This window comes from Dioscorea cayenensis, chromosome 4, assembly GCF_009730915.1.
Source record: "Dioscorea cayenensis subsp. rotundata cultivar TDr96_F1 chromosome 4, TDr96_F1_v2_PseudoChromosome.rev07_lg8_w22 25.fasta, whole genome shotgun sequence".
Lineage (NCBI taxonomy): Eukaryota > Viridiplantae > Streptophyta > Magnoliopsida > Dioscoreales > Dioscoreaceae > Dioscorea > Dioscorea cayenensis.
In genome coordinates this window covers 7,070,531-7,091,250 of record NC_052474.1, presented here as the reverse complement: position 1 = coordinate 7,091,250, position 20,720 = coordinate 7,070,531, and the positions used below count along the sequence as shown (strand labels likewise).

At 35.5% G+C, this 20,720-nt stretch overlaps 1 protein-coding gene, 1 long non-coding RNA gene and 2 pseudogenes across 2 annotated transcripts; 1 reads left to right on the top strand and 3 right to left on the bottom strand.

Annotated features, from left to right (window-relative positions):
* The first annotated feature begins 1,015 nt into the window (after nt 1–1,015).
* LOC120258234 lies at nt 1,016–5,160 on the top strand (annotated as a pseudogene).
* LOC120258628 (protein GAMETE EXPRESSED 3) lies at nt 5,153–9,489 on the bottom strand. The gene is made up of 11 exons (XM_039266085.1): nt 9,117–9,489; nt 8,953–9,075; nt 7,649–7,836; nt 7,182–7,511; nt 6,848–7,094; nt 6,431–6,715; nt 6,248–6,334; nt 6,126–6,158; nt 5,988–6,049; nt 5,770–5,910; nt 5,153–5,692 (listed from the first exon to the last, which is right to left on the bottom strand). The coding sequence occupies exons 1-11, from the start codon at nt 9,487–9,489 to the stop codon at nt 5,153–5,155; spliced, it is 2,409 nt and encodes an 802-aa protein (XP_039122019.1).
* A 1,910-nt stretch (nt 9,490–11,399) lies between these two features.
* On the bottom strand, nt 11,400–11,853 carry LOC120257837. The gene is made up of 3 exons (XR_005535911.1): nt 11,771–11,853; nt 11,553–11,658; nt 11,400–11,411 (listed from the first exon to the last, which is right to left on the bottom strand). It is a non-coding gene; the product is annotated as an uncharacterized LOC120257837 (long non-coding RNA).
* A 2,119-nt stretch (nt 11,854–13,972) lies between these two features.
* LOC120258238 lies at nt 13,973–17,838 on the bottom strand (annotated as a pseudogene).
* Between the last annotated feature and the right edge of the window lie 2,882 nt (nt 17,839–20,720).

Sequence of the window (20,720 nt, the reverse complement as noted above, 5' to 3'; positions counted from 1 at the left end):
ACAACAAAGATGGATGGATTGTGACTTTGATATGATTAATAGTAACTTCTTTTTCTTAAAAGCTACTGATAAGATGGTTGCAAGAAGGTTCAGGAGACAAGTCAAAGCAAAAGGCAAAATAGAAATCTAAATTAGAGGATGGCATGCTTTCAGTTGATGTCAGCGATCATGATAAACACAGGCTCATAATTATCTACTTCTAATCTCCAGTAAAAAAACTTATACAAGTATCAATTAAAAAATAAAAAAATAAAAGACTTACTAGTGGTCATTTGAAAAACAACATAACTCTTTGTTCATTCTAAAAAATGTCCAGGACTAAAAAATTATTACCCCTAAAAAAATAATTTTATTAAATTTCCCAAAATAATATTTTAAATTCTTCCAAATATCAATTAAAAATAAAGGTGATCCCACATTCATTTCTCATGTTAGTAATGATCAATTCAATCCCAATATATGTAAATTAATGCCAACGATTTTCGGGTCTATTAGTACACGGGTCGCCGATAGAGTTCTCACTGAGTGGTGAGAGTTCGATTCTCGGATGAGGGCACATTTCTGGGAGTTGTGAATAGTGGTTGTGTACGGGTGGTTTCAGTGCCCACGTGAGCATGGCTCCGTCCTCACTTATTCCACCGAGGCTTGTGCACGTCCCTGGGTCTCTAGTGGGTTCGTTCGTCCCATTCCTCTTTCCCAAAAAAAATATATGTAAATTAATGTATATAAACACACACACAACACACACTAGATGAAACAAATGCATTTCTAAACACCAAAATGGAAGTATGAAAACCATCATGATTCATTCTCGCCTCAATTATAAGAAAAAAAAATCATATTGTCTTTAAAACATAGCTCACAATCTCTAAACATTTACGAATTCCAATTTCTTTAATTAATTATGAGATACAACATTGAAGCTATAATAAATATATATATATATATACCCCACATGACCGTTGGATCTCTTTCTCTCTGACAACCCCTTCTCGACCGTTGCTCCTCCCTCAAATTCAAAATCCCAGTCTCTTATCCACCGTCAATTCCTCTCAACCAACGATCCAGATCACCCCACAAAATATCATCCCCAAATTACCCCTCCCTCCCAAAGCTCTCACCTTTCTCAGCTCACTCCGATCCCACAATGATTTCATCTCCATGATCCCCATTTGATCCACATTTTCTCGAAATTTTCGCAAAATTTGCGGTTTTTCCTACTCAGATCGATGCCAGTCTCTACTCGTTCTCAGATCACCGGTTTTGGCGATGGATCGAATCAAGAAGGAGCTCAAACCTCCGTCCATGGTCGCACAGTGCTCCGGAACCCTCACCATGGCCTCAAGGAGAAGATGAAAGCCCTAACCCTCTTTTACGAGCAGCACAAGGAGCTCATGGCGAGCAGGAGAGACCTCGCCGACTCGATCCGCAAGGCTCAGCGCCAAGAAGAAGAAGAAGAAGAAGAAGAAGAAGAAGAGAAGAATTCAACAGTGATGAAAGAGAACGTTGCATTCCAGAGCCCTTCAAGAATGCCAAAAAGATCCATCGCTTTTGCAAGGATCAACGCAAAGGAGAACCGAGAGATCGATCTAACTGGCCCCAAGAAGGTCACGGTGGCGAGGAAGCTATCAACTGGGGCATTGTCAGAGGGGAGGGCGATGAGAACCATAGTGGAAAATCCGGAGAACTGTGAGTCCGGAGGAAGTCGGATTCTTGTGTTCGTGAGGCTCCGGCCGATGGCCAAGAAGGAGAAGGAGGCTGGATCCCGGAGCTGCGTCAAGATTGTGAACCGAAAAGATGTTTACTTGACGGAGTTCGCTTCTGAGACTGATTACCTCCGGCTTAAGAGGCTCCGAGGACGCCATTTTTGCTTTGATGCTGCCTTCTCTGATTCGACAACCCAGCAAGAAGTTTATGCCACAACGTGAGTTGCCCTTATCTTGTTCTTTGCTTATTTTTATACTGGTTAGTTCATGGTTATTGTCTAGGATCCATGTTTGGCATTGTTGAATAAATTTTTGAGTAGCAATTTGTGTAACTAGTTGACAATATCAGCAATGTTCAGCAAGATTTTTAGCAAGAAGTTTATGCCACAACCTGATTTGCTATGTTGTTCATTTCTTGCTTTTATACCTATGATTTCATGATTTTTTCAATGCCAGCTATTAATAAAATTTGGACATTTTTCTCGTCTAGAATTCAAGACTATCATTTCAGAGTCAAATTTTTTTGTGTAGTAATTCACATATTCGAATATTTAGTTGACATTATAGACATAGCTCAGCCAAATCTTTTCTTGAAATGACAACGATTTGCTTTTGAAAAATGCAGTACAGCTGAACTTGTGGAAGGTGTGCTGCAAGGGAGGAATGGCTCTGTGTTCTGCTATGGAGCAACAGGTGCAGGGAAAACATACACAATGCTAGGAACAGTGGAGAATCCGGGAGTTATGGTGTTGGCCATAAAAGATTTATTTTCCAAAATCAGGCAAAGGAGCTATGATGGGAACCATTTGGTCCACCTTTCTTATCTCGAGGTCTATAATGAGACTGTTAGAGATTTGTTATCTCCAGGAAGGCCTCTTGTTCTTAGAGAAGATAAACAGGTCTTTTACTTGGTCCTAAGTCTCCATATGCTTTAAGATTATCTAAAAGTCCATCAGAATTCATATTGTCCATAGTTTAGATTTCTACTAAGAAAGATTATGCCTAACTGTGAATGATAAGATTTCAGAGATCCTTTTTGCTGATGAAACTCATAATAGTTCTAGTGCAGTCAACCAACTGACTGAAAATTTTTGTTAGACAACAATTACTAGTAACATTTAATTTTTGTAATATAAACTCATTGAATTGACAATTTATCAATCCTTCAAAATGGCAAGGTATGATGTTAAAAGTCCATCAGAATTCATATTGTCCATAGTTTAGATTTCTACTAAGAAAGATTATGCCTAACTATGAATGATAAGATTTCAGAGATCCTTTTTGCTGATGAAACTCATAATAGTTCTAGTGCAGTCAACCAACTGACTGAAAATTTTGTTAGACAACAATTACTAGTAACATTTAATTTTGTAATATAAACTCATTGAATTGACAATTTATCAATCCTTCAAAATGGCAAGGTATGATGTTAAAGGAGTATTTAGTTTGAGAAAAGGAGGTTTACTGTTATATATAATCAGGTCTGTCAGATACAAAGCCTGAACATTTAAGTAGGAATTATGGATCTTCTCACAGTTAATTAAAATTTGAATACCTGAAAAGAATATATTGACCAAATGTTTCAGGGCATTGTAGCAGCAGGTCTAACTCAGTATAGAGCTTACTCAACAGATGAGGTTATGTCATTACTTCAGCAAGGTAATCAGAACCGAACCACTGAGCTCAACCAGAGCAAAATGAGACCTCTTCTCGGGTCTCATGCTATATTGCAGGTAACTGAATTGCAATTCGTATGCCTTCATTTCATAAAAATCAACATCATCTCCATCTCCACACTTTTCAGACACTCACCATTTCACAAAACTTTAGGTTGTTGCAGAATTTCAAATCATAGAGTCAGGAAAAATTGTTAACCGAGTTGGCAAGCTATCGCTCATTGATCTAGCTGGCTCTGAGAGAGCTCTAGCAACAGACCAGAGAAGTCAGAGATCAATCGAGGGAGCAAACATCAACCGTTCCCTCCTTGCCCTCAGTAGTTGCATCAATGCTCTGGTTGAGGGGAAGAAGCATATCCCCTACCGAAATTCCAAACTCACTCAACTCCTCAAGGACTCTCTTGGAGGTCCATGCAACACTGTTATGATTGCCAATATAAGTCCATGCAATCTTTCCTTCGGTGAGACGCAGAACACTCTTCACTGGGCTGACCGCGCCAAGGAGATAAAGACTAAGGTTATAAATTTTTAAGTATAATGTGTTTGCTTGGTCTTTTTTCGGATTGAAAGGAATCAATCTTGAACTTATTTGCATATCCATTTCTATTCCTTGCAGGGGTATGTAATAAATGATGAAGCATTTCAAGTCCCAGATTCAACCACTGACCAGGCTAAATTGGTACTAGAGCTGCAGAAGGAGAACAGTGAGTTAAGACAGCAGTTGGTGCGCAACCAGCAAAAAGTTGCTGAGTGTTCAAGCCCAGTCACTAGCAGCAAACTCCTCTCCTGCACCTTCTGCTGTCTCAACACCGCTGAAATCTCCACTTTGCTCCGCACAACACAAGCCAAAGCGATCAATCTTATCTGGGAACTGCTTCACTACTCCTGAAACTAAAAAGAAGGAAACCAATGAAACAGTAGTCAGAGAATTACAGAAAACAGTGAAATATTTGGAGGCTGAGATTGAGAGGCTGAAGAAGGATCACATTCAGCAACTTAAGCAGAAGGATGAGTTCATCAGAGAGCTAATGAACAATAAGAATGGTGCCAAAAAGGGTAGTCACAAGAGAGAGTTTTGCGCAAAGGGTTGAGAGCAGCAACTGGTGATGGAGAGCTTAAAAGTCCCAGTCATCGTTTTTCAATCTCCGCGCCAACTGCTAAGAAACGCACATTTTGGGACATAAGTACTGCTAACAGCCCGTCGGTTATGGCCGTTAATGGAAGGAAGACAAGAAGCCATGTTGCTGCTGATGCTTCAGCTCCCTCCATGCTTCTCCAGGTATATATATAGAGAGCCTTCTTTTCACTATACTACAATACAGTGATCACAATTATGCTAAATATTCTTTGCATATCATTGCATACAGTTAAATTTTTGCATTAGTTAACACTATCATTAACCATCAAAAATCAAGAGCATGATAAGAAATGTGAACTGTTATTCCTTTTACTTCTGTTGTGAGTATTTCCTACTGATGCAGCTTGCATATCCATGTTTCTGGTTTATGTACATGTTTGGACCGCACATTGCAAATTACATTCTCCAGCCCGGTTTTGCTCGCCAAAGATCAGAATTTCCCAAACTTTGAAGATCAGGAGATGAAGAGAAGTTTCCTTTTCTTTCCTTTCTCAGTAATTCTTGAGTGTGACAACATGGCAAGGTGGTAGTTAGCAATTTTTTTTTCCTGATGTAATTGAGAATACTACTTGACAGAGTTCCAAAATTCTTGGGAGTGTAATTTATTCGATTATTTAACAAAGTTTCTCATCCTAGTTAGTTGAAGACAGTGTCCTTCTCTTGAACAAATTTCTCCTCCATAGAATCCCTTCACATTGTCGATGATCCATGCCACTCCGCTGTGCAACAAACTCCACATCCGCTGTGTCTTTGATGATCTCCTTGCCTTTCGAAGAAGACCCGATATATTTGTCTTCATTATTGCCATTGCTGCTGCCAGTTTCACTGCTGTTTCTGTTGCTGATGCATCTTTCTCCTGAAGTAGACTCATCCCCGTCATCATCATCATCATCATCATCATCGCTGAGTGTTTTAAAAATAGTTACAGTTTCCTTCTTTGTACTACGAAAAGAGTGGCCTCTTGAACTACCATCATATAATGGTAGAATAGAATGTCGTTTAGAACCAACACTATCCCTCCCTAGACTGTAACTAGTAGTAAGTTTCTTCTCTACACCATCCTTTGCTTTCACAAGTTCACCTAGCTGTTCCAATACTTCATTTGTTGCCGGCTTGTCCTCTAACTCTGAGATCATCTTGCTTAATGTTCGCTTCTTCTTGTGAAGAGAATACTGACATAGTATCAATAAATCTCTCAAGTTAACATATGTTTTCATTGTTAGATGAGCTTTAACATTGATACACTTACTCTAGTCTCAAGGAATTTCCCGAGGCCGTGGTCTTGAAGTCTCTTCTTTCTCCAGAATACACAGCAAAATCGAACAATCCCAGCTAACATGAATATAATCACAAGTTGCAACAGCAAGAATAGCAGGAGTGCTCTTTCACTCTCTGAGAAGCAAGCATAGTTTTGTGAGTCATGGCGATATCACAATACACAAAAATAATATGAAATGTTTGCAACACACCTGAATCAAGGTACACAAACTTTGACTCTCCTTGTGAGCAGGTCCAAGAGAGCTTCTGATCTGATAAATCATGATATAAACATATAAGGAATCAATAGAAGCACCTAAATTTCAGTTATTTGCGTCGTAATATTACAGTTAGTGTAGCATGGCAAAGTGCTCCCAATCCCTGAACCAAAAAAAAATGCAAGATCTTATGAGTTTGAATGATAATGAAATAGTCACATATCTTCAGTTTTAATGACTTTGAGAACTTACTTTCTGAAGAGAGAAATGCGAGAAGAATCCTCTCATCAGATGCAAAGTAGCGCAGGTCAGTCTTTGATAAGAAAGATGACAAATCACCTGATACATTTATTCAAATCTTAGAATTAGATATGATATAGCATTTCAAAAATTCATCATTATCATGTTCTTGTTAATATATCAACTCATGTTCACCAGGGTATGTTCCGATCCAGTACACAGTTCCTGTGGCTGGAGCCAACAGAGTAACAACTAATTTCTGTGGATTCACTCCTGATATATAAGTATAATTCCTAATGTTCTGAATCAATTTGGACTCCATTATCGTCTGGGAAACATAAACCGCAAATCCTGAGCAATCAAGGACAGGACTAACTTGAGCCACTGAATCACTTGCTGTTTTCTGAAGTAACTTCTTCAGATTTCCAGTTGGTGAGAATGAGTAGAGGTAACCATCAGTTGAGCTTATCGACACCCAACCTATAATTTTCAGGAGACATAGATTATTAGCAGAGTTGAAGAGCTGTTCTTATAATGTGCATTTTCAGAAATACAAAAAAAATCAAGTATCAGAAATGATTTTGCGCAGAAATTCTGCAACGTTATATTTACCATTAGAATCTACAATTGGCAAAGTGTCTTCCATGCTTAAAGGACCAACAGTGCTTTGCCATAGGACATTTCCAGTCGAAACTTCTAATGCCACTAGCAATGCCTTTCTAGGAAAAGTGACAAATAGCCGACCATTGTTGCCGGGTGTTACTGTTAGAAACTTGTCTACTAAACTGAAATCTTGGATCCATCTGAAGTGCGGTTGCCGGATATACAACGAATAAAGCTGCCCCTCAGTGTTTGAAATCTGCATGTTTCAGAGAAGATCAAACTTATGTCAGTCTATAAAAATTGATAACATTGTGCCAAGTAAAGATAAGTGAAGAGGCCTTACATAGAGTGTTCCCTCACATTGATCAACCACAGGGGCTGTATTAAAGAAACAATGTGTTATGTTCTTGTTGCATCCTTGACGATAGCCAAACCGATAAAGCATAGGTCCAGAACTCCACATCAGTTGCCCCCACATATAAAATGCAAAGAGTCCACGATTCCGAATGGTAATAAAAACCGATGAATAAAATGAACTGACTGAAAGTCCTACTATTTTTTCTGATCCTTCACTTGTAGAATTAAGGCTAAATAAAGTTTCAACTTTGGACTCAGATGTAACAATGTCTGAAGGAGTAATTTTTAGTATCCTTTCCTCTGCAATCAAATATATCTGCCAAGAGTGAATTTTAATTAAGTTTTAGCAAAAACTTTTCTAGAGAATGATTTGTTGGAATTCAGAATGCAATTAAATTACAAAGATTGATCAAAAAGACATTCATGTGAACAATGAGGAAAGACAATAACTACCTTTCCTCTTCCATCACTAACTGGGGGTATATCTACATTACATCTGAAACCAAGGGGAATAATCCTTGCAATTGTTCCTTTGCTTTTAAATGAGAAAAGGTTGTTTTCTGAACAAGCATAGATCTTTCCATCATCCCCAATAAGAGGTTTAGAAAGCTGATTTGCAATCCTTAATGAAGGCTCAGTACCTAGAAATTATCAACAAAACAGAACACAATGACAGATGCTTGTAACTGCAAAAAAAAAAATAATGAAAAATAAAAAAATAAATGAAAGGAGATTGGTGATATACATATATATATATATATATATATATATATATGCATATATATGATGAATGAACTGCTGCAAGTGAGTAACCAAGTTTGTAAGATTGGTTGAAGTTTTGGCATACCAGTTGTAGTGTTTGTAGGAACGTCTTCAAGTCCAATGCATTGGAGGTTGCAGGATATCAGATGAAAGCACTAGGACTGGGAAAGCATAAGGAATTGAAAACTTAGCCATGTGACAGCACACACACACAGAGAGAGAGAGAGAGAGAGAGAGAGAAGGTGGGTGGTGTTTCCCTTGTTCAAAGGAGGCAATGGAGAAGTGGGAGGGAAAGGTGATTAACTGTCTGGGTTTCTTTTGTAGTTAAGTCCCTATACTTCTAAATTATTAAAAGTCCTTGTTCTTTTTTTTATTCCTGTTGTAATTTATAACTAGTATTTTTCTGTTGCAATAAATGAGATTTTAGTCAAATGTTTAAGTGAATTTTAATTTGTACTTTTTTACCCATATCTTCATATAAGCTCAAACGAGCATCCTCTACGTTAGAGCCGTTTGTTCAGCATGTGGAAATTAAAACATGAAGTAAATAATAATAATAATAATGTTAACCGAAAACAAATAACATGATGAACCGGTGAAGCAGATTATTAAAAAAGTTAACTCTAATTCAATTCATAATATAATTTTCAATATCCAAGAAACACAAAAATACTGTCTAGAACTGTAAACTTTTTCAAATAAATATCTTTACATACTTAAATATATATATATATATATATATATATATGAATCCAACTCTTCCTGCTCATCTTCAATCATGCAACGTAAATCTACGAAAGCGGGCAAGAGATCCTTTTGTGCAAACCAACCATCAGTATGCAATCTCCATGAAATGGAGTGAGAACAAGGCAAAACGTTTAACCTCAGTACCAGTAACAAGCTCATATCAGAGCATATCATGCACTTCACTGCTTCTTCTTTCTTTTACAGAACACTCGGTCACCAAACTCTCTAAAAGTGCCTGTGATGCGGACAAGCTCTCAACTCTGCATCTTCAAAAGATTCCTGGAGAATCATCCCACTTAAATCCTCATCTTGGTCAATCTCCACCACTTCTAAGTCAATCAAGATCTGATCATGCTCAATCCAGGTACCATCTTCAAGAAAGGACTTGATAATATTGAAAGATGTTAGAGACCGTGACATTGACGTCTCTCAATGGACAATGCTGCTCCGTTTGTGGTGTTCATGAAAGAATTGATAACCTGCTCCTGCATGAGTCTTGCTGATTCATTGCCCAGATATCCAACATGGAAAATCTTTGTTTCAATTGTTAATGGGAATTCTTCATCATTGGAATAAAAGGTTTGGTTCATTAAACTGGAGATTGTTTGAGTGGCAAAGTTTAAGTAAATAATGAATGAATGGAGGACGACGTCAGTCGGGGCTTTCGTCATTAAGGCTGTGGAGATCTGCATTGCTAACCAAGTATGGATGTTGTAGTACCAGTAAGGATTATCACTGAAAGGGCTTTGATGAACATTGGAAGAAGAAGAAGAAGAAGAAGGCATGGTTAAGTTGTTGTTTTCTATTGATCATAAGACAGGAGAGAGAAGGGACTTTCTTGGAGAGTAATTGGAAGGTTTAGTGATCTTTATATAATTGGTCATATGTTATGATGAGGATTGAGTTTGAGTTTGAGTTTGAGTATGAGTTTTAGTAGGATTGAGTGAGTTTATATTTGGAAAGTATTTCATATATGGGATTGTTTTTGGATTCTACATTTGAATTTTGTTTTGTTTTTATTTATTTTGTTATTAGCTATGGTGATTTGATGATTAAAATGGGAAGGTGGTTTGAAAAGTTAGAAATATATTTGTCAATTTTTATAATTTAATATTGTCTAGATTCTGTGGATGAAAAATATCTTTATTTCTAGAAGCTAGTAAATATTTTATTTTTGAAAAAGAGATCAAATATTTTATCCAGAACCAAACTTTTACATTTAAAATTTTGACAAAAATAGCCAATTCATTATCTCTGTAATTTGAATTCCTTCTATACTTTCCATACTTTTGCACCTTGTAATAATATCAGACTAAAAATCGATATACTATATGGATAAACCATGAGATGGCTAAAACCAATATTTTTAGTTAGCCTTTTTTGTGATAATGAAGAAATACATGGGGTTTCCGGAAAATTAGAAAAAACAAAGAATTCCCATTAAAATCTGCCTAAGAGAATTTAGCATCAACTGTCCGACAAAAATGAAAATTTGCTTTATTATTTATTTTGATTTTCTTCATTTTAATCCAAGAAAGTGAATCAGAAAAGGCACAAAAACTTTATCACAGAGAGGTTGCATTTGTTTCCAGTTTGTTTCCAATCCACACAAGTCAGTGAGTTCATGCAGTTTCTATGTTCTAGGATCACCTGTACTGCCAGAGAACACCATTTTTCAATTTCTCATCAAACAAAACAAATCAGTTCTAATTTTCAACTGCATTCTGGCTTCCATTTTCCCAATATTTGTTTCCTTTTGAGGGACAATCTTGATCTAGAACGGCATTCACCTTCATCATCACTTTCACTATCTAACACAATTAATGTCTCTGTAATCTTGGGACTTCTCAACCACCTGATTCTGGTTTCTCTTTCAAAGTTTCTCTCAGTATCTTCATGGAGTTGGCTTCTGTTTCTGGTTGATTTCAACCGGTGAATCAGTAGGATGTATTTGGGAGCAAGCTAATGATAAGCGTCGAGTAGGTGCCGCATTCTCCTTGTCATCACTCTCGTTCTTTGATATTTGAGGTTTGGCTTCAGTGATAACTGACCTATTGCACAAGCTTCTTCTGACTCTCACTTTCACTAACCGATTTATTTTGCTCGGTCTCAGCTCATGCAACCTCCTGCTTTTAAAGGATTACAGGGCATACAGAAGATTAATATGGAAAGCAAAAACTATTATTAGTTCTATGTCCACATTTAGTGATACTAGCTTTGAAAGAAGAAAGCAAAGGGAACAATGGCTGCTACAGGAAGCAAAAAGCAGCACAAAACAATGAGGTTCAAGAACCTCAGATGGATCTGACTTTCAAACACAAGATTTCAGAGGAGATAAGCTAATTAATGATTCAACCCTTCAATAATTGTTAAATAAATTAAGCTAGCCTTACAATACTTGTCTTCCCCAAGGCACCATCTTTACTTTTACAAGCTCCAGCATACTTCTCTGTCCAACATCGAGCCTTTTGGTCAAAAACTTGTCTGTTATATTTGTATTCCCTGCTCTGTATATGCGCCAAGAAGAGAAATTAGTTATGTATAGGCAAATTTCTTGGGTTTAGACATTGAGCCATGGTGAGCGTCAAAAGCATGCTTTACTGTCTCTGCCATAAAGGCCATCATCGAGATTTAGGCTCACTTAGCAACAATGCCTAGCACTTATTAAAAACTGTTGAAATGGTTTAGAGGCAGTTTGCCATGCCCCCTAAAATGAAAATTCCAGAAATCTTAATGACAGGGTGAGTGACCTTATAGATACTTTCCATTATCTCCAAGTAAAAATGCCCCACTAAGAATCATGGGTGCGCTGCGCCAGACAAGGTAAGCAGCATATTAATGTACTCACCTTGGGTGGTAAGTTAAGAATATCCAGACAGATTCGCCCTCCATCATCAATGTTGGGATGGTAAATAGGGGTGGTGAAAGTCACAATGGGTGGCTGAAAAGGATATCTGCATATGGCAATAGCATAAACAAAAAAGCTTTTTAAGTCCAAAGTATAAGAAAAGGGGGAAAATAATAATAATTCCTGACAAAAGAATTTTAAAAATTCCAGAGGGAAACCTTTCAGGTATTTGAATCTTAAGAGTAAAAACTCCATCAGAATACACAGTTCCTTCAGGCCCTTTAATCCCTGTAAGTTGTGGATTAACATCATCAACTGCCATACATCTATGAATATTTTGAAGAACTTAATTAAAAAAGCATGAATAATTAAAACAAAGAATGTCAACTAGAGATCCACAGAAAAATACATGGAAAGGACTAAAACTTACAAAGCTCAATGATTGATAAAGAGAGGAAGATGAAAAGCTGTCATTATCAGAAAGTAAAGAGGAGCCTCTGGTGCCAGGTCAGACAATAACAGTTTCAGCTCCTTCTGCATTCTCAGATTCAGACGTGCAGCCTGAGCCATTATGTCCTATCACAAGACACTGCTTCACCAGTTACCCATCTGTTAGTAGCGTAAGAATAAAGAAGTTTATGATATTGAGCTTCTTCAGAAAATACACACACACACACATATATAAGTAAGTATTCCAGAATTAACAGCAAAATCATCTTCATAGATAGTTTTAAACACATATACTTCTGGCAAAAGTGTGAAGCAGATCTCAAGTTTACTCATTCTCTGAAGTGGATAATGAATCATTAAACCTCTCGCCTCATAATAAAGGGATGAGCATATTTTGTGTGCTCTCCATAGAACATAAACATCAACTCTATACATTTCAAGTCCAATTCGCTACTAGATCCTACTGTACTATGAATATAAGCAGGGGACATACACCACATATACAGCTGGATTAGTGTTCTCTATGCTTCCACACAATAACCAGCATTGATTACAAGACATTGCATGGGTATTCATCAGCAGCATTGCTAGTGTCACCCCTGAATAATGAGGAAACCTAGGGAAGTTTGGGTCATTTACTGGGATAAACAGGAAGCTTAGGTTTTGAAGAATAAATAATAAGCAAAAGTAAACAAAATCCTTATACAAAGCCAATCAGAGAGAGGAGAAGCAATGTATAATGCTACTGTTGCTACATCCCAAAATTCTAAATTTCATGGTTATTGAAGTAGACATTCGAGAGCAAGCTTTGCATTAGAAAATGAACATGATGGCATAAAAATCTCTCAACCCATCTAATCCCCTCCAGTTCCACAACATCAATTCCTGTAGCATGAGAGTTTCCTGAAAAATTGACTTTCATGCATAGTTTGATCTCACATTAAAACTACAGGGAATTTCATCAAACAACTGGTATTCATTAACATCAGGCAAGGCAATTAAACACCAAAGACCGCTGATCGACAATAAAAACACTACATCCTTGCGAAAAATCAACAAAGACGACTTTTATTTTCTCAAAAAGCAAGAGTTTTGAACCCCCAATCAATATCGCACCAAGGATCAGAGACATAGATAAACGGCGATGGCTCAGTGATTTGCTAAGAAAAAGCATGAATTAGATGAACAACAAGAAAGATTTAGAATGCGAATTAAATCTCTACCTCGATCGATCTCCAAACACACACACGCCTCGATCATGAGAGATAAAAGTTCTCTGCACGAACAGAGAGGAGGCCGGAGATAGAAGCAAGAGGTCTTTTTACTTATAACCCCTATATCGTAACTAACTTTTATTGAGCAACCACGCTGTGTCATAAGTTCCTATGCATTCCTGAGGATGTCCATAGAGCAGAAAATTCTCGAGTGCCTAGTAAATGTGAAATACATATACACCCTTAATACAATATTTGATTTGTATCTATAAGAATCTCGCAAATAGCTAGCGTAATGCAAAATGCAGATATACCGTGACTGAAAATCCTATATATTCACATAGTTAATAAAACCAACGTTGCCCCATGATTTTCATTTATTTATTTACTTATTTTTGCTGATTGCTGGGATGTAACATGCAAACTCAAGAACAGGTGCAAAAGCAAACTTGTATACGATGATAGAATCCCACTCAGTATCATGACATGAAAACTAGAAACACAGTAAAGAACAATAATGATCTGCGGAAAGAGATCGCAATGCAAGGATGAAGCACTCTCAATAGAAAGGAAATCTATATTTTGGTCTCACTAACACAGTCAATGTCAATCGATTAACATTTACAAACCTCAAAGCCCAAAGATGATAGAGAACAGCAGGATTCTTCCAGCGAGACCGAATGCATCTATACTCGATCGGCGCTATGGACCGGCAGATGGATACTACTGCACAGGCCTAATAAGCTATTTAAATGAAGATACTATTAGCTGTCTGATGCGTGCTCTGAGTCCAGTTGCTTCTGCTGCAAGTTCAATCCATTGTTCATTCTTGCACGGGCCTCAGCAAACATCCTCTGCTGTTCAGCCAGGGCCTCTTCCTCGGTCATCTCATTTCCGTGAACTTGCCACCCTTTTGGGGAATCCTGCTGAATTTTAAAGGAGCATCAGGGTGCGTGCGCACACATAAATAATAAGTGAAAGAAGGGAATACACGACAAGGAGGAAAAACTAGAGATGCTGTAACGAGTGTCTCCTGCCGTGTTGCTCATATGCAGCATAAACCTCCTCTATATACTCCCCAAAAACCAGAGAACCTGGTGACAATGGTGGATCAGATCAAAACCAAAAATGGATTTAACCACAAGGTTATGAAGAAGGCATCTTGTTCAAGTAGAAAATTCAATAACTAGGAGGCCAACTTCTTATCAATAACTCAAGGCATATATTGTCAAGTCTCAATTTGCCGGGTATTTCATTTACACCAGAGAACTCCCAAGCTGGGAGTCAAAATTCCAGTTTTCCAAAAGCCAGGTTCTAGTTAAAACGAATATATATATATATATATATATAGAATAGTGTTTGCTGCATACAATTAAGAAATACGAATCCTCAAATTTTATTTGAAGGTGGTTTCTTTCAGTATCCTCACACAAAAATATAAGACACTTTTTATATATAAATGAATCTTGACATGCAACAGCTGATAGGATGGTCATGAATGAAAAGCTCTGTATGCGGATGCCAGTGTGTGTGCATAATAGTTGAGTAGAAGTTGAGGGTGCAGTGTTTAAGCATGTTAATGTATACCAAATATTGTCTTTCATGTTCTCATAGGTCAATTGTCAAGTAGTACTGTTAGCCACTTGTCCATACTGCAAATTCAATACAATTATTTTTCCAACAAGTATAAAAATGTCCTAATATGCCAATACAAATGGATAAGAACATAAGAAAAATTTAAATCAAAACTGAATTAAGTGGGTGTCAATGAATACATATTACATATTAGGCTATAAGATTATGGAAGCAGTTCACATGTAACTTTGATGCTATACGAAGAGTTATCCAAAATCAATGATTTCTCGTTCACTCATAATTCTTACAAAGGGTCATAAATAACTGAATGCCCTTGGGTCAGGCACACAGGAAAAAATTGTAAACATGCTGCATTTTAGATGGTTATAGTATTTGACTAATAAAATTCCTTGGGCTTTATGATTATAGGTAATCCTATAAATCAGAGTTATGCCATTTTAACCAAAACAACAGAAACAAGGAAAATAATTAAAATAGAGAATCCATAAGGTAAAATGTATCTGGTCGCATAAACTACCTCTAAGGCCTTGAGCACATGTTCTGGTGCAATTGTCCTTTTATCCTCTCGGCTGCAAACTTCATTAGACTCTGAAGAAACGAGATTGATGAATTCTGCAACAAAATGAACAAAGGACAATATAAGTGAACAATGGCCAACAAACAGTCTGAGAAATAGAGACCAACAGATAAACTTAATAATTATTCATAAAATTTACTCCAAGCCAAAGGATTCTCATAGAACAACATAATGCTAATTCAGATCCTCCAAATCAATATAAATAATTTTGTGACATTTTATCCACCTAACATCCAAACACCGACACCATGCAATTCTTCATGCTTTGAGTGATATTTGGTTCTCCAGATGCTCTTCTTGCTTCCAGGGATTGTATACTCATCACCGATTTCAAAAAGTAACAATCCCTCAGCAAAGCTTTCCAAAGGATGACTCAAAAATCCATGTTTTTCTTTTCTTTCTGTCTTTCATTCACAATCAATTATTAGCCTAACCAGTGACTGATGCTTGAGTGAAGAAGTTTATTTCTTCACTAATGTGCATGGGTGTTTCATTTTACTAAGTGAGAATCATAACGTCCCATACAAGAATTATTGACATAGTCATAAGGCACCATACAAATATGAACATAGTTGCTTCAAATTTTATTCATACATCAATCACATTTTAAAGGAACCACCCAATAGATGAATTGGCCAATGCAGAATTAATTGCTGCAAGAAAATATATGAAGCTGTGGGCATGCAGAATGAAGAGATAGCATGACAACGAACATAACTTACCCACACAACACTCAACAATAAGATCCTGAGCATCTCTTGCAACACGAACATCAGGTGGCAACATCTCCTTGATGATCTTAAACATAGTTGCTGAAAGTAGAAAAAGTACTGAATCAGTAACACAAGAGGAGTTAACACATTTACATAAGACTTCATACAACTAATAGTAGAAATAACAGATCAATTCATCAAATAGCCAAATTTTAACAGCACAGAATTGTGAATAATAAAAATTTCATTACCAAAGCACACTTGTGGAAATAACTAATATCAGACAGGAAACAACTATCATTTAAAAAGTGACATTGAATGATAGGAATAACAAGAAGACAAAAACAATAAATCAAAATGACCAAAATGAGTCTTTCTAAAAATTATAACTGAGATAAATATATAAAGATATTGAATGTTTGGAAAAGCCAAATTCTTTTGAAAAATAACAACCCTATTTAAACCATCAACCAAAATTTGCACATCCTGATTCATAATGATGAGCAGATCTTTTCCACCTTCAAGTGATGGAATTTTTGTACATTCATCTAGGAAACTAGTCAACACTCTACCACCCTACAAGGTATACATGCTGGCCTCTTTGGAAACCTCATTGTTTTTAAAATGACTCTCACATAGCAAGGCAAAGGTGAGGTGCCGAACTACTATGGCCTGAGGACAGTGTAGATAAGGATCGGGGAAGGAAATCCAGAGGCCAATTTGGTTGCAAGGCCAAGGATGGACAAGATGAGGGAAACAACAGTGATAAATTAGGGATTCCATTATACCAATAAAGAATTTATAGATGTCCATTTCCTCGACATACAGCATACAGGGCGAGTACAATCCAAAGCACAATCTGAAAAAAAATGCTTGTGTACTCATTCTAAGAGTTTCAACTTTTCGAACTGATGTAATAACTGATCAATACTTGACATTTTACCTAAACCATAATCTTTTCCACAAGATCACATTGAAAATCAATAACAAATCGACATAAATTTATATCAAAGGCTTGGATAAACATAATGCGAAAGTATGGCATAATAAAAAAAGACAAGCACGAACACAAAGTCAAGGATTTCCACACAGATCCACAAATCAACATGTAGTAATTACAAGTAGATATTGAGAGAATTAAAAACAGCAATGTTTCAGATCCAACAGCGCACAAAGTGCCCTAAAACTTATGATCAGTAAATCAAATCAAATCTTTCCAATTCACTAACTAAATCTCAAAAATTTTCCTCTCTCGAACCCTAATCAGCAGAAATATATATATATATAGTATCATCTGAGGCTTCAACTTAACACAAAACGCAATGAAGTAATCGAATCATAAAAAGCCAAATTTTCAGAGATTTCAAAATAAAATTCATACCTTTCGGAAGAGAAACATCTTCTTTCGACTTCCCAACAATATCCATCGGCTCCATATCAAGGATTCGATCAAAATCGGCAGGACTTACAGCCAAAAAGAAGCTTCGATCAAATCAACGATGGCGAACAATAAAAAATCTTAGATTTGAAAAGAAAACCAAAGATGGTATCGATCTAGATGCTGAGATCAGAGAGCAGGGTCGAAGAAATCGAAATCGATCAGCGGATTCGATAAAAGTGCAGAAAATCAAGGGATCGAAGCCACGGGCGCAGATGACGACATTGACGAGGGATCGAAAGAGATTTTAGGGTACGAACAAGGATAGGAAGAGAAAGGGGGTCGAATTACAAAAACATCCTCTAGTTTTTCAAATTTTAATTATAGTCCTTTTTCTGAATCTTTTTCTATGAAAAAGTCGACAATAAAGGAGTGTTTCTATAAATAAGTTCAAAACTGGGTTTTTTTTAAAGCCGAACTAATTATCTAATGTTATCAATTTAAATCATTAGAATTATCAGTATGCATCAAGAGTAATGATATTTTTATAAAATAAAAATTTTAAAATAATTATTTTAAATGATGCGGATGTAAATTGATTTTCATATAACATCATATCATTCTTTCACCTTCTTTCATTTTTATTTTTTGTAAATAAATTTTTTTATCATCTAAATCCTAAATTGTAAAACAAGTTTAGGATTACAGATTTAGTATTTAAGATTTAGGTTTTCATAGTTTTAGGTATAAAATTTTATAATATTTGAATTTTGCATTTTAGAGTTTTAGGTAAGATTTTATAATATTTTATAATATTTACAAGATTTATAGAAAAAAATAACGTAGATGATGGCATCCATATCATTCAGGAAAACTTTTCTCGCTGATTGTTCAATTCAGGAAGTAGGGAGAAGTGAAGGAAGAACTCGAGTTTCCCTCTACTTCGAGTTCATTTGTCCTGAAATGGGGGAAGTGCTACTTCCCCCATTTTCGTCTAAAATGGATTTTGAATAAACCTATTTCAACATTTTTTTCACTGAAATGGGGAAGTGGGCCAATCTATAAAAACTCACTTTTCCTCACTTCCAGTTTTTTTGAACTCAGTAACTTCACTCAATACATATATTTTTATTCTACTCACCTTCCCGACAAAATAAACATTAAAAGAAAGTGGAAGTGAGATCACCATTTTTCCGTAAAAATAGGGGGAAGTCGGAAAATGGGGAAAATCCACTTCAAGTGGGAAAGTGTTATCACTTTGGGGACTTCGATGTTCATCAGTCATAAAAACGAGGAATAAAACCAAAAGATTTGAATGTTGGATGAAGTTATATGAGTTCAGAAAAGACTTTGTGAAGTCGAAAAGGAGTGATTTTTATAGATCGACTTACTTCCACTTTAGTGAAAATATATATATTGAAATGAGATTAATTCAAAATTAAATCGATCGAGCTGAGAAAAATGTCATTTTTCTCACTTTAACACTAAAATGAAAAGCACAACGCTGACACTTTCCTGAAATGAACGCCAAAAGTGATACTTTCTAAGTTCCCACTTTAACTCACTTCACCCAAAATGAATGCCAGCATCGCTCACCATTAAATCATTTAAAAACAACTTTGTTAAAATAAGAGTTTTGAATCTTTAAATTTCTATTTGCTTAAATATCTTTGTTAGGGTTATTAATATGATAATTGTACATAAGTACTATACTTTTAAAATATAAAAATTATTGTGTAAATAATGTAAATTTAAAATAATAAAAAAATCATATAAGAAATATGTTTATTCTAAACCATTCTTCAAAATTTTATTTGGATTCATATTCTAATTGGAATTTGATCATAGTCACATTAGTGTTAACATTATAAATTTATAATCATAATCAAATTCTAGCAAGTCACATTTAAATTAATACTCTTGAATTAAATTGTCAACGTATTCATATTTTGAAAATAAAAGGATGAGAGAATTTAAATTTTAAGTGAGATTGTTTTCCATAATTTAAACTTTGGGGGGGGAGAAGAGATTGATACAAGTACAAAGGGTGGGACCGTGGGAAAGGAAAAGAAGATATAAAGAGTGAAATTACTTTAATCAATTTTTCTAAAATTTTTACCAAAAATTAGTCACCTATCGTCCTTCATCAGTTGATTCCCATTTCCCAATATTACCAAGCGTGGCCCACACAATCTTTGTCTCAACATCTATTTATTTAACACAAGAAATTTTGAACCGCAATAAAATAAATAAATAAATAATACAACACAAAAATATAATTAAATATAATATCACTTCATAAATTCTTTTTATGCCCAAAAAAATATGGTCCAAAAAATTTAGGACAGAATTTTTTTTTACCAAGTTACAGCACAGTTTAAAAAAACAAAATTACCTTTGTTATAATTACGAGGCTCCTAATTTTTAAAAAATAAAAAATAAGGAGGCTTCTAACCTCAATTAAAGAACAAAAAACTATTTTTAAAAAATATGAAGAAACCCGATATTCTAACTCTCAATTTTTGAATTGAGAGAGAAATAAAATACCAACTCTTCTTGTAAAGATAATTTTTTTCTTATAAGTCTCAATTTTTTATGGCTTATATGACCGCCAAATTTTATGAGACTAACTTTACTATTGGAATATTGTAGATGTTTATATATACAAACACAAAAAATTATTAGCATTCAATTTATAAAATTGAGATGATATTCTCCTGATTCCTCTGTCCCTTTTTAGTGTTTTCACATGGCACATGTGTTTCACCCTAGATTTTTACAAAGACTCTAATCAATCTAAATCAAATCTAATCTAATTTTTTTTTTTATAATATCATATTAAAGGTAATATAATTTTTACAAGTTGATAATATTATTTGCACCATAACAAAGGGATATTGACATTAGTGATCCCAATAATAATTCAGGTTCTGTGATTAATTAAATCCAGTTAATATGAATTTTTATATTATCTCTAATAGTCTTTTTCATGAGTGGAATTGTTGACATATGGAAAAAATAAAAAGTATATACTCCATAATAATACACCACAAACCATATTCCATTTGGAAAAAAATGAAGGCATGAAAAATAATTAAGCATCTAATGCTATGGAAACTATATATTATATTCGATCTCTTTTTGGCAATTTGATTAGGGTTCTGATTCTCATGATTGCAATGGGGATTTGTATGCATTTCTAGTGCTATAAATACTAAATGCATGCATAATGAAATTCAT

Excerpts from the sequence above, each read along its gene's own strand:
- LOC120258628 (XM_039266085.1), bottom strand. The coding sequence starts at position 9,489 with ATGCCTTCTTCTTCTTCTTCTTCTTCCAATGTTCATCAAAGCCCTTTC. Across the intron at positions 7,837-8,952 it reads AGATGCAGAGTTGAGAGCTT|GTACTGAGCCTTCATTAAGG; the intron begins GTCCGCATCACA and ends GATAATTTCTAG. Across the intron at positions 5,911-5,987 it reads TTGTGTACCTTGATTCAGGT|AGTGAAAGAGCACTCCTGCT; the intron begins GTGTTGCAAACA and ends TGCTTCTCAGAG.